A 15,165-nucleotide genomic window follows, 5' to 3' on the forward strand; every position below is an offset into this window, starting at 1 on the left:
AGGGTATTTTTGTTTTCTCTCTTTTTCTAGATCTCCTTCATGTTTTGAGTTTTGACCTACTTTGTGTGGTTTTAGTTTTTATACTTGTTTGTGTGGAACTGTTTTGGTGCAAACTTGATTTTTGGAGATATAAATCTATGTTTTGTGCTTATGGAATGAAACATAGTTTACCTTCAAGAATATTCTGATTCTAATAGAAACTGTCTTTGGTCTTTGTTTGATGAGAGATTTTAGCTATAATTTTTTCAAGCAGATCTACCTTATAACGTATTATGGTTTGATGTTTAATTATTCAGCTTTAACCTTTTTTCCTCTTCAATGCTATAAAGCTTGCTGCCATGCAAACTACCCGTGTTTAATGAGCCATCCTCTTCTAATATTACTGTGTTCTGAACCTATTGTTATATGCATACAAGCATATAGTCGTATATATACGCAGATAGGAATACATAAGAAACGTACTTTGGAAAGAAATATGATTACTTAAAGAAGTTTTTGATTTTATTTCTATGATTTAATTCAAGATAAGCTTTTTCCATGGGGCCATCTTAGTTGGTTGAGGAATTTTTTGCAGTAAGAAAAATGAGCCATTTGATAATACAAAGGGGAATATATAACCCTATTATATGCAATTTACGGTGTAAATGCTGTGTAATATACAATTTGATTTTTTGTTCCGGTTTGAATGGTCTGCATTCATATATTCCTGAAAGACATTTTATATATATAATCAATCTTGTTGATTAATGGGAAAGGCATATCATATTTTAGTTTTAGGAGAAGGGATTGCATAGAAACTAGAGCTCAGTTTTTATACGTTGAAAGTATTAATGATTCCTTTTCTCTCCTTTGTTCTGTTGCCATATGAATTATGGTTGCTTTTTTGTTTTTTTGTTTTTTTTTTTAAATTTATATATCTTCTTGGAGCATAAAGTGTCTTTTCAAGTACTAAATTTATCTTTTTTAAGATGTCAAATTGAGCGGTGATTTTTTGAGGTAAGAGCTAAATTTTGGGCTTTCATTTTTAGGGTAAATTAATTAAGGATATCATCCAAGTGGTATACCCCTACAACATGTGGTTATCCTGTGGTACATTTTGTAATGTTTACCTTTCTTGTGATTAGTTTTATTAGGCATTTTTGTTAGCTTTAATAGAATTTGGTGGTGTGGCATTTGTTAACTCAACTACTCACATGTGAATATTTTAACAAATTTATGTTGTCTTGTGCAAGCTTTATACCAAATTACTTTTGACACTTTGGTTAGTTTCCCCCTCAAACGAAAGTCTTTTTTCTTCACAATCCAAGTGGCATGCATTACCATCATGAAAATAGCACCCTTTACTCAATCATGAGTGAATCAACACATGAGTCTTGCTAGTTCTACTTAGTTGGATCCAATAACAAACACTTGCTCTCGGACTATCAACTCTTGATATTACTTGTTGGGAAGATAAAACCTTGAGGAGACTCTAATAAAAAGACTAATACAATATATAGAGATACTACTTGAAGCTTGAGTATAAGAGTATAAGCCAAATTATGTTTTATTTAACCACTCATTTTTCTCATTAGTATCCAATATGAAAATGCACTACTCAATTAACTACACTACTCACACGTGAATATTTCAACAACACATGACAGTAACATTTATTGGAAAAGAATTGAAAAAGAGGATTGTTCTACCTACCTCACATCTCTGGTTCTCACTCTAATTTTCTCTTTCAATCATTATTTTGATTTGTATCTATCTATAAGATGTAAGCTTTAAGGTATAACAATATTTCTCTTTAATTCTCTCATTGTGTGTTGTTGGCACTTGCCACATCATTAAATTTCATTAAATTTAGCATAAATGCCTCATAAAGTAAATCACGCATGATAAGTGTCAAACCACATGGTAATCCTATATTTTAAGGCCATACACATGAATGTTATCTGTTATTTTGCCCATCTTTTATGAACAATGACAGGACCAGATTTTGTTAACTGATACATATTCATTGGGTATTAGAATTGTACAGTGTCACTGTGTCATGGAGATTTTACAAGTACCCATGCCTTTGCTAAAGAATAAAGTTATTGTAGGTGGATGAGAATTTGAGAGAGATTTTTTTCTTTTTGGTAGTAGTTTTGGCCACCCCAGTTATTATGAGAATGTAAGTTTTTGCACGCTTTTTGAGTATTTGAAGTATAGACTTTTTTAACTTGATTATGAGATTGATCTCAAAGGGCCAAATATATATATATATATATATATGGATAATTCAAAGTTAAAATGGAGGGAATTAGTTAGATTTTTTCGTTGGAAATACCAAATGGCTAATGGTGTGTGGCTAAAACATACATTACCTTTAGAATTAATGGATCCATTTTGCTTGTCAATGTTAATAATTATTGTTTTTACCTCTGTGAAGTTTCTCACTAATGATGGTTTTATGTTTGGAAACTTTTAACTTACCAGTTTGCCCGAATATCCTCCAAGGTGCATGTTTTGTCTCTAAATTATTAGGGAAATTTACAGAATTTATAAACTGAGTTGATTAGTTTATCTGCATATATTACATATCTATATCTTTTTCTTTTTGGCCAGTCAACATTGGGATCTTCGTCTGAATTTTAAAATCTTACTAGTTGATGCACATAGTCATGGAGAAAATGGCAAATGTTCTATATGATGATTGGATAAGGTGAAGGAATCAACAGAAAGTTCTCTACCGATTTGGAAGGGTGGTAACCTAATTGTTTTTAGAGAAAGTGATGGTTTGTTGTTAAAAACTTAATTAATATATTCACACTTATGGTTTGATTCCGAAATTCCAATTAACCCCAATGGGGAAAAAGGTTTAGCCCAATATGCTGATTCTTGATTAATTCCATAATACTAACAGTGTAATTCTTCCACAAACGAGAAGAAAGACCTCATTCAAATCTTCCTTCCCTACTTGTTTTAGTTAAAAACTAAAAATACTTGGTCAAATTCAAATTATTTTAATATCACTAAAATAGGTAATGTCAAACTCAGTAAGTATAAAATCCCCTATTATTTTGACTATTGTGAATGGGCTTTTGCTATATTCAAACTCTTTCATATCCCCTAGCTAGGACAGATTGATGAACTGTGAACATTTCCATTTGGTGAACCGTACATAATTCAATACTTTTTCTCGACCTATGGCTATGGTGACACTGAAACATAATAAAATGGAAGACTTTGGGGCTTTTGGCACATGATTTTCTTCCATGTGAGTTGTTTAGCATTGGAGGGAAAACTAAGCGGCGTGATTAACTAAGTACTATTTTTTTTTTTTTATGGATTTGAGAGCCTGGGACTTGTGCTCTTTTTCTTTTATTTTTATTTTTTTACAAAAAATAAAAGAAAAACCAAATACTTATATATATTCCCATTTACCATTTCAATTAAATAACAGATTAACCTTAGGCTCTTTTGTTTTTGTTCCTAATTAAACTGTTGGTTGTGATCTCACGCTATTTTGATTGGTAGCGAATAGATTCACGGGTTGTTCTACTGGGCAGGTTTACCATAATTAGTTATTACTACATTGCTTGGGAAGTTATTATTACCACTTACCAGGGTGTATCCATAGCACTTGTCAGTGAATCCATAGGCGACTCAATAATGTTAATATTTATTGGGCTTGACTAGCCTCAGAACAAGCTTTAATTGTAAGCAGCAGAGGTATTGAACATGGTCTAGCTTCACCAAAAGCCCGAACGCATTAAAGAGGTTCTGTTCAATGTTCTCACGTTTGTAAATGAGATATTTTAGAAAGAATAATAATACAAACTATTTTACAATATTTTTATAAGTCGTTAATGTAGTAAATTTTTATTGAATTTCATTTGGGTTGACTATTGACATCATTTTTTTTACTTGTTAATAACTACTCACTATATCAATCACATCAACATTTTATAAAAAAAAATTTGTAAAATAATTTGTTCTTTTACCATTTTTTAAAGAAAACTTTTTATATTATTTTCATGAGAAATATAAAAATTGTTAAAAAATTAGTTTTTTTTTTAATATTTTATAAATTAATGTTTTTAGGGCATCTATTAATTTTTGTTTCCTTAAAGGAAATATATACTTTTTTTTTTCCAAAAACAAACACACACAACAAGAGGAATCAAATTTTTACATAAAAAATACCATAAACTCTACTTAAAAGCATTGGAGTTTAACTTCTAACCAAAGAGAAAACAATATAACAAAAAAGAGAGGGAAATAGTGAGTTTTAATTGACTTATTGACCGACCCCCTAAACACCATTTTTTTTTGTGTGTGTTTGTAATGTGTGTGGGAAAGTAAAAAAACGAGAAGGTGTGGAGGAGTACTACATAAAGCAATTACAAAATTCAGAAAATGGTTGTGTCCCTTTAGTTTTACTTTATAAGTTCAGTTTTTAGTTTTTATGTACAATTTTTTAAAGTTTTATTTTATTTTATTTTATTTTATTTACTTTTTTGAAATATAAGTATAGTTTAGCACACTTTTAGAAAAAAGTTGAATAAGCTTTCCTAAACAAACACTAATTGGTTAAATTTTGTTTATTGAATAAAAGACTTGAGTTTGAATCTTGCCAACTAAAATCCTTATTGATATTTCGACCTAATAATAAAGAGCAATCATATATAAATATAAATCTTATCATATCTATGAAAAAAATAAATAATAAATAAAATGGAAAAAAAAAAAAAAAAAAAAATCTCAAGCTAAACGTTCCCTGCACGGCTGCACACTTATTTATATTATTTGGATTGTTGGTAAATTTCATTACCCCTTCGAAATATATTGTCCATGAATGTATAAACTTATTTGAAAAGTCGATCTAAGGCTTGCAACATGATTAGATTGTTGAATAAGTTCTTGTTCCCAGATGTTGAAATTTTTGAGTAAGGGCTGCGTTTGACCATTGAATTCCAAGATTGAGAAAGTTATGGGATTTGCAGTAAGATCTTTGAATTATTTACTAGTTAAACACCTTTTCTGAGACAAAGTATAGTTGCTACTTGCTAGTCCTTTAACTAGAAAATGATATCCCATGTGATTCTTAGCCCTTCTATTGATTCCTACAGCTCTGAAAACTTGGTATAATTACCAATCCAACTAAGTGGTTATAACTAAAAGTCATTCACTTCCCTATTAACAATGCTGAATGGCTGATGTGTATAACTCTATAAATTGGAGCTGTATCATTTGCAAGAGATCTCTATAGGTACATGCATGTCTAAGTCTTATATTTTGCAATTCCAGGAGCTGGATTACAAACAACCTTCCATAACTGTGAAGGTTTTGCTACCAAACTCTTCATCTGGGGTCTCCTTGAAGGCCATTTTGTACCAAAAGGTGGAGGCTCTCACTGATTTAAGAATAGAAGCAACGTAATTGGGCTCAATTCTCAAAGACATTCTTGCACTCTCCGGCCCTCGGCTATTAGGTAAGACCAACTTCATCAGGAATCAAGCTTGTAGCTTTATCAAATTCAAGCTCGAAGACAGAAAAATTTGAACTCTTAATCCTTAAAATACAGTCTAATAAGATAAAAGATTGAATTCACCACACTATAATTGTCTGTGTTATAAGTGTACTTAGAATACCTTTTTACGCTTATTAGTATGTTTAAAAATTGTTGAAAAATCATGAAATTGGATTGGCTATGAATGGATCAGGAATGTAGTTTTTTATTTATAAATTGCATAAAAATCAGAACTCAAAACTAGTTTAATTGAACTTTCGATTATAAAATAAAGTAATTAAAATTAAAATTGATATAATTTTATCCTAAAAAATTCAGAAGAAGATTGTATTAGATATACAGCTTGTCAAATAAACTATAAAATATCTTGATGCGCGTAGATTGAGAACATGATTTTGATTATTTTAAGGATATCCCACATGCTTAGGACAATAAGATGCATTTGGTGGGGTCCAAGTTTAATGTGATACGTGGCAGTTCAAACCAAAAACAAATTAAATTCTATAATTTTAGTGCCTATTTGACATGATTAATTTTACCAACTTATTTTACTATTCAGCTTATTTTTGCTACTATTCATGGGTTTTATTGCATTTTACTTTTTGGTACTATTCATAAGTCTCACTGTACTATTTCAGCTAACCTTTACATTTATCTACAGTACTTTCAGTAAAAATTTTTCAGTTTCAGCAAAATAAACAGATCCCAAACGGACCTTTAGGATGATAATTAGGATCTGCTTATTTTACTGAAATTGAAAACTTTTTGCTAAAAGTACTGTAGATAAAAATAAAAATTAGTTGAAATATTATAGTGGGACCCATGAATAGTACCAAAAAGTGCAATGAGACCTATGAATAATAACAAAAAATAAGCTGAATTGTAAAATAAGTTGGCAAAAATTATTTTTGCCAAACGAACACTTAGTATTAAAGTTCTATAATTTCATTTGTTTCAAATTGCATCAATTATTTGAAATCCCTAATCAAATTTGAGAAATTTAGGATTAAAATTGATACTAATTCAAACATCTAGGTTAAATTCAAAACTAAGAAATTATAAAAAATAATTTGGGTAAACTATAAATTTGGTCTTTATTGTTTACATCATATTTTAATTTAGTCTCTAATATTTCATTTGTGTCAATTTAGTACCTAATCTTTCAGTGTCATGACAATTTAGTCTCTATTGTTATCTCTTAGATAAAAATTGCTAATGTGACTAATAGATAAAATAAAAAATTAGTTTCTGTCATGCAGTGATAAATTAATTTTATATTTTGGTCGTTAATCATGTTAACAATTTTCATTTGAAGAGTTAACGACAATGACTAAATTAACTCTACAATGTAAAGTTAGAGACTAAATTGACAAAATTAAAAAATTAAGAACCAAATAAAATATTGTGTAAAGGATAAAGACTAAACAAATATATATATATATATATATATATTTTGGGCTAAATGACTAAATACGTCATTTATCCCCAAAAAAAAAAACTAACTGAAGCTTGAGGCCCAAGGCCCAGAAAAGGTTGGTGACGCGGTCTCGGACCGAGTGGTTGATGTAATTTCTAGACCGATATAACAATGAGTGGCTGTGGGTGTGGCGAGCACAGCTTAAAAAAAAAAGAAACCATAAATAAAATTAAACAAATAAAATAATCCCCAAATCTAAATTAAAAGCAAAAGATTAAGAAATTAAAAATCCACCCAAAAATATAAATAAAAATCACAAAGCGCTCAGTTTTTATCTGTGTTAGTCCAGTTTTGGCGATGATGACTACTACTACTACTCTTCAAGTTCAAGTTCAAGCTCAAGCTTCTTCTTCCTTCGCCATTCGCATTCCTCCCTCCTCATTCACTTCTCCTCTCACTCGCTCCCCTCACCGCTTTGTCGTTCGAGCCGCAGGTAACCCAAAAACAATACAAAAAAATCAACATTTTCTTTATTTTCTTCTTTGTTGTTTAACTTTTTAAGTAATTTTGTTTCAAACATTAGTTTCTGGAAGCTTCGACAGTGTGTGTGTGTGTGAGATATGCTGTAATTGAATTTAACTGTTGAAGTTATAGTTCTACCTTTTTGTTTCGGAAGAAAATGTTATCCGGAAAATGACTTAGTTTGGTTACTTATTAATTTTCCTGTTTGTTTGGTTGTGACTCTCAAAATGAGTTAGAAAACATTTTTTTTTTGTTGTTTCGTTAGCGCTAACTCCATATAATCATATGAAAAAAAAAAAAAAAAAACCTCAAATGGGAGAGTAGGGTCTAAATTCAGAATCTATGCAAAATATTAAGTAGGAAAACAATTGATTTGGGCAAAAAAAGAAGAAGTTATCATTGGCAAAGGTTTTCTAGGCCATTAACTATGGAAAATGTTTTCCTTTAATTTGACAAATAAAATAAAATATCTTTTTTTTTTTTTAATTTTTAATTTTACTTTTAATTTTAAATTTGATTTGAATTGGTTGTTCTTTCAGTGGACCCTTCAGAGAAGTCTATTGAGATAATGAGGAAGTTCTCCGAGCAGTATGCTCGTAAATCGGGAACATACTTCTGTGTGGACAAGGGAGTGACTTCTGTTGTTATCAAGGTACATATTGTCAGTGGATTGTATTTGCTACAGTATTTTGATGATGAATATTGAATTCATGTATTTGTTTTCTCTTTTGCATATTGGAATTCTTCGCTTAAATATAATATTTGACATTCCTCATCAGTATATAATAACAATAATAATAATTTGTTTGAGTGTCTTGGGTTAATGAGCTATATTAAGTGGGGAACTTGGGTAGGTATTTTAACCAAGAAGCACAAACACTTCATTTAAGGTATTGTACCCATGTCGTAATAATAGTGTTTTGTTGGTTAGTAAACATTTGTTTATTTTCTAATTTGACACCCCATGAGCACAGTTGTGTGGTCTTGATAAAATACTGCTCTAGTGCTTATGAGTTTCTCCCCAATGCAGTTTGTGAGTTTCACCCCCATTGCAGCTACATTCTTCCTTCATATTTATTTTTTTAAGCACCAGAAATGTTCCATGCTGGGGCAAAAATATTCTAAAATGAAACTGTGACAGCATCCTACAACACTATGATACTTGTTTCAGCTTTGTAACTGCACCCCTGTGTTATATGACATGACATGGTTTTGGGCATAGAATCATCTTGCGCCAGTGTGGGTTGAGTGTCAAATTCAGCCAATCAGAATATGATTTAAGGGCTTTGCAATTTTGAATTATAGTGCGAACTGCAATAAGATTTACTTTATACTTTAGATTAAAGCATATTACATCTGATGAATAGCATCAAAAATTTATGAGAGAAGGATTTTCCTTAGCTTTGTGAATTCTGATATCCTGTTGGTCATTAACATTTGTTTTCTAGTTACCTTACCACTGGCCATTGAGTGTCAAATCTGGTTTTTCTTTAATGTTCAATTTTGTCTTCTGAGCTTTAGAATAGAGGTTCTGTCTTTCTGTCCTACCTAATTAAATCTCAGGGTAGAGCCAAGACTAAGGTATAATATCCTCTCATGTAAAATAAGCAAGATGATTACACCTGGATGTCTATCATGTCAAGTTGCTTTATTACTGTGCATATTTATTTTTATGAACGTAGTGCACTTATGCACATAACCAAGGTTCTTTATAGTAAGAACTGGTTATCAGGCTGAGTTGATCTTTAAGAAGTGAGGTACCAAATGTCTACCAAGGTCCAAAAATGGATAGCCTCTCATATACCCATTTGGTTTCAAACCTTTATCCAAGAATTCTTTTATATTTTGTGTTCTGTCTTTTAGACTTATGCAAATGAGGGCATTGTATTCTATTTTCTCCTCCCTGGGCCAACTTACCTCCAATATCCCGTCAATTGGTAATAAGTCTTTTTGTTGTTCCAAACTTTTTATCCTAGCAAGGGAACAATTGTAACCAATTATATTAATTCTACTAACCTCTTAATATAAGTAAGAAATTTTATTAGAAGTATAGAAAAAGCATATCCAAGTACATAGGTTGTGTACTTGGAAGGCAACACAAATCAACTAAACTTACAAAAATCAAGAAACTTTAGTAAATTATAGATTGGATGACCACATAAAGTGGCCATCCTATCATAGAAGGCATGTAATAAGATCATATTAAGATCCATTGTGGCTCGTTCTTTTCCTTCAAATGTATGGCTATTGCTTTCTATCCAAATGGTCCACATTAAGCACAAGCCACAAGTGGATCACATTCCAAACATTACCATTCCAATGTCTAGACTCTAGAAAGCCTCCCTTCCAACAATCCAACAAATCAATTACCCCACTAGGCATGATCCACTGCACCCCAAATAAACATAGCACTAGAGACCGTAATTCTCTTGCAATATCGCAATTTAGAAGCAATGTTCAAATGATTCTCCATCTTCTTGCACATACAGTATGATTCCACAACAAGTATGTTTCTTCTTTGATAGTTGTCTATCGTTAGAATTTTCCCTAAGGCTGCTGTCCATGTAAGAAACAAGCTACTTAACCCTCCAAATACCTTTTTGTGGAAAAGACTGCACACCTCCAGCATATAGCACTCTATATATGGATTTTACCTTGAATAATCTGCTTCTTGATGGCATTCAAGAGATCCAGCCTTCAGTAACCTTTGTGGAATAAATGTATTTATCATTCTGCTACCCAGGTAAGAAAATGAATGAAATTCCTAAACCAAGGAGAAAAAGAGAAAATGTTAACCAATTACTTTCAATCCTAGAAAGTAAATGATTAGGTCTTAGGCCCAACTGCTAGCAGGCTCCATCCATGAGGTCAATAGTGGGGCCGTCTTCTTCTTGCATTGTGGTCCATAAGCATGTGTGATTGTAACCTTGTATCTTGTGTCTGCACCACATTGGTAAGAGGGTTCTAAAACATAGCTTGTTCTAGTATTTTGCTTGGATGACTTGTTGCAACTTCTTATGGCCCATCCCTGAATATGTTCTTTAATTATTTGGTGTAACATATTCATGTTAGAGCACTGAATTATTTTTTGCTTGTTGGTAAGGGTGATCCTCCCATTCTTGGGAGTTTAGTGTGTTTTCCTTCTGTTTTAAATTGGTTTCCCTTATAATCTGAAGGCCTTTCACATTCCAACTTGTGAATTCTATCAAATAATTTTGAATGATAATGTAGGCGTGGTGACTTCTTAAACACACAAGCATAACATCATTGGTGAGATGGATTGGGGGGATATGGTCAGTTGTTCCTTTGTGTCTCATGTGGTGTCTATAGAGAGAATGGGATCCTGGTGCTTTGATTAAGGGTCAGGAAGTCAGCATGATGAAGTTGAAATACTTACTTCTAAAATCCTTATATGAGGGGACTATGTCCTTTTTTCCTTTCTATTGAGGGGCTTCTAGAATTTCAGACTCCTTGAGCTTCTCTTAGCTGCTGCTGTTTGTTTTTCACTTTGTTTATTTGTTTTTATTTTTCGTTTCTTTTTGTGCTTCCTAATTTTGTATACAGTCTGAGTTTTGTAGCACTATCTAAGTTTTTGCAATGAAATTATTTACTTATCAACATCATATCTATCACTGAAATGATGTTCTATTTCAAATTTAGCTGTTTGTACCATTCAATGTAAATTTTGTGCAAAATCTAGAAATTGACTTTCTCTCAAAAGATCAGAAAGATACAAGTAATAGACATGGATGCACTGTTGCAAACTGTTCTCATGGATAGTGAAACCAGATCTTTCTTAAATTTAGGGATGCACTTGATAAGAATGCAGATGATTAAATATGAAAAATGTCATTTCCAATCTGATTTTTAAATGTTGAACTCATTTTGTTGTTGGTTACTTTTCTTTATTTCAGTCTTTCCATTGCATCTTCCTTTATTTGTTGAAAACCATTTAGTAGTAACATATTTAAAAGAAACTTATCTTCAAATTTGAACAGGGATTGGCTGACCATAAAGATTCATTGGGTGCACCACTATGCCCTTGTCGGTAAATATTTTCTCTTTGAACCTTGTTTTTAACCAGATATTTTTCTGTATGTGCTATACTTCCAGTGGATCTCTAACTGGTTTTTAAGGTCAATATTAATTTATATTCATTCATTTCATAATCCAAGTATGCACCTATTCTGTTTCAGACATTATGATGACAAACCTGCAGAGGTTGGTCAGGGGTTTTGGAATTGTCCATGTGTTCCTATGAGAGAAAGGTAAATATATATTTATTATTTCAAGATGATATGCAACAAATTGACAGATGCATGCATTTGAATGTTGTAGTTGGATTTTATCATAGTTGTAATCCTTATAAGCTTAAGATTGTTGGTACTCAAGTTGATGAACTTAAAGGTAAATGTCCTGTGTTTTCAAGGATGATTGCTTGTTGTTGCTAAGCTTCTATCAAGGAAATCAAAATCATGCTTTGCAATGTCTTGACCGTGCTTGTTATGAAATATAAGCACTTAATGGCTATGTAGGATTTATGTTGATATATTTTAGTCTTTTCATCATTGGAATTATGAAATTGAATTAGTTTCTTGGTTCAGTCATAAGTCAAACTTGAACTTTTAGTCAGTGATGGCAGAAAAATTTCTCCCTTTGTCTCTCAATAATAGTCTATACTTCCTGTTTTTTGGCTGTATCTAAGTAATAGTTCATTGTCAAAAAGGTGCAGAATAATTTTTTACACTCCCTATAAATAATTGCCTTTTTCAATTGTATTTATTACCAACAAAAAAAAAAATGATAGCCTTTTCACTTTCAAAATAAATGTAAGGGATAATGTTGGAAAATTAAAATACTGGGGTAGGTAAGAGGGTTTTTTTATTACTTTTCCTTAAAAGTTATATATTTTTAAGTTGGAATATTATTTTGAGATAGAGGGACCATTTAGTTTTGGTAAATGATGATATAGTTCCAAGAGAAGTAGAAATCTTTTTTGTGTTTTCTTTTTTAACTAATATAAAGCATATTATAGGATTTAAAATTTAAGAAAAGAGATTGATATTGTATGTGTATATAAACACGCACACACTAACTTGATATAAAACCATTAGAGAGGGCATAAGATTTACAAGTACAGAAGATTCAACTTTTTTTTTTGTTTATAAGTTCAGATGATTCACCTTAGTTTGGCTCAAAGTCTCCCCTGCCTTATGGTGTGGAGTTTAGATTATTCTAGCTACAAGAATGGTTAGATTCTATAGAAATCCAATTGCATGGAGTTAGAGGTAGGTAGGTAATGCTATATAACAAAAAGTTGGCTAGGGTTGTTTCCTTTTGTGCCAAAAAAAGAAACCATTTGCACTGTTAAGAAACAGAATATGGATGCCAATTGAGCTAACAATGGAAGATAATGTCCTCCAATTATCTTACAGACCCTTAGATTAAATAGCAAGACAGTACATAGATAATATGAGTTTGGAGCAGATGTTAATTTCAGTTGAATCCTTTGCAAAAGTCCTACCAGTTTAAATTCTATTGGTATCTGTAACAGCTCATAGCCAGTGCAAGGTTGGGCACAGTAAATTAGTTGGAAGAGTTACGTGAGAGAAAGGGACAAAGTTTCAAGTAAAAAAAATTGTTGTTGTTGTAATTCTATTTAGAGGCCACAAGGATATCCATTGAGAGTATTAATTAGCTGTTCCAATTCAGGATATGGGTGGCAGCATGTATTGGGACTTTGTTAAATCTTATTGAAATGTAGATTTGCTTCAAGTAAAATTTAATACTGACTAATTTTAATGTCATTTTAACGTTATGCATGGGTGAGATATCAGTATTGCATTATGGAAGTCATACAATAATTTGTATCTTGGTTCTCTTTGTCAAAATGATAAAAGTATATTGATGGCATCAAGATTTGTTAATGTCAGAATATATATTTTGTCTAAGCCATGGCTCATATGATGTTTATAAACATTTTGAACTCTATATTGATCTCTATAATATATTCTTCAAGAAATCGGATGATTGCTTGAAAATTTGCATTCTGTAATCTAAGGAATAGGTATTTGTTTAACTTATTCCCCCCAAAATATATGTGTGTGTGTGTGTGTATTGTTAAAATATTATGCTATTAGAGGTAGAAGTTACTTTTTCTTGAACATGGCTTGAGAATTGTAAGCTTATCTACCCATCTAAATCTTTAAAATGTGAACTTGCAAGCAATTGCAGATCATCATTTTCTTCACTTACTAATTTTCATATTTGTAAATTTGGTCTTTCAAATTAATCATAAGATTGCCCTTGGCAGGAAGTCTAATATGTGAACTTGCAAGCAATTGCAGATCATCATTTTCTTCAATTACTTATTTAGTTATTTTTGTATGTGTAAATTTGGCCTTTCAAATTAATCTTAAGTTGCCCTTGGCAGGAAGGAATGCCACTGCATGCTCTTTCTTACTCCTGACAATGATTTTGCTGGCAAGGAACAGGTAATTGTTTACACGGTTTTTTTGTTTCACTAGATTTACTTTGATATGATACTCATCATATCAAAAGGTGGAGGATACTAAGCTCTTTTCAAAGGTTGGACTTAACATGTTGAAGCTTGTTTATGATGCTGGATTGCCATCAAAATTTTCAAAAACAAGACTCCAATATTAGACAGTAGCCTCATTTTTTGACATGCATTCACTGGTGCACCTGCACTCACAGACAGACATTTTTTTTTTTTTTTTTGCTTATTTCACCGCCATCATCATCATCATCTTGCAATAACTGCAACTAGTACTACTACTAAATTTCTTCTAATTATCATGGTTATAGTTATACATGTTCTAATTAGAATTGTTTTTCTTTGGTACAAATCCAACTTTGTTTTGCCATTGCAGGCTATCTCCTTGGACGAGATCAGAGCAACAACAGCAAATATATAACATGGTTTAGTGTATCATAATTACTTGTTTAAGCAGTGAATTACCTGTATTAGGCAAAAAATAATCATCATTGTATGTATATTTGTATCCTAATCAGGATCCATATCTGGCTTTTCCTATTTCCTATTATGTACTTTTAATTTGCATAGTTCTCTATAGTTCTCAGTGCCACAAATGTGAGAGAGAACTTAAAATGGAATGCTGGGGGCCCCGAAGTGTAGACATTTAACGTCAACCCCACCAACAAGGTAATCGCTGGTTCTCTATCATGACCTCCGCAAGAAAAGAATAGTTGGGTTCATAACAAAAGATAAATACTAATTTCTTTCTGCTCCTTGGGACACTTTCTTCACTATAGCTAGGACCTTGACTTGCATTAGGCATATCATATTCTTATCTTATTGGTATTACCACAGCAATAATGAATTATTTAGGGGGCCCTGGTGCCTGTCTGTTATACTCCACTAAAGACTTTTGTTCTATGTGAATGCAATGACAATCCTCAAAACGTATTTACGAACTTTTCTTAAATAAGAACATAGTATCAATCATTTTTGGCCATAATATATGCATGGGTATAGCACATCAATTGGATCTCTTCTCATTGGAGGGTTCTCAAAAGGAAAAGGCAACATATCATAATTGGCTAACAAAGTAGAAATTGAGCAATTAATCCAACAAATGAACAATTGACTTTGAACTATATTATGGGTAAACAGTAATGCCATGATCAAATTAGAACACAAATAACATTATGGTCTGTGGCTTAATTATTAGAGTCTTGG

The 15,165-nt window shown here is 31.7% G+C and overlaps 1 protein-coding gene across 1 annotated transcript; it reads left to right on the forward strand.

Annotated features, from left to right (window-relative positions):
• The first annotated feature begins 7,196 nt into the window (after window positions 1–7,196).
• On the forward strand, window positions 7,197–14,528 carry LOC115973023 (ferredoxin-thioredoxin reductase catalytic chain, chloroplastic-like). The gene is made up of 6 exons (XM_031093262.1): window positions 7,197–7,413; window positions 7,982–8,094; window positions 11,441–11,490; window positions 11,639–11,710; window positions 13,876–13,936; window positions 14,336–14,528. The coding sequence occupies exons 1-6, from the start codon at window positions 7,278–7,280 to the stop codon at window positions 14,378–14,380; spliced, it is 477 nt and encodes a 158-aa protein (XP_030949122.1). The 5' UTR covers window positions 7,197–7,277; the 3' UTR covers window positions 14,381–14,528.
• The last annotated feature ends 637 nt before the right edge of the window (window positions 14,529–15,165 follow it).

The sequence above is a fragment of the Quercus lobata genome, unplaced genomic scaffold, assembly GCF_001633185.2.
Source record: "Quercus lobata isolate SW786 unplaced genomic scaffold, ValleyOak3.0 Primary Assembly Scq3eQI_205, whole genome shotgun sequence".
NCBI classification, from domain to species: domain Eukaryota; kingdom Viridiplantae; phylum Streptophyta; class Magnoliopsida; order Fagales; family Fagaceae; genus Quercus; species Quercus lobata.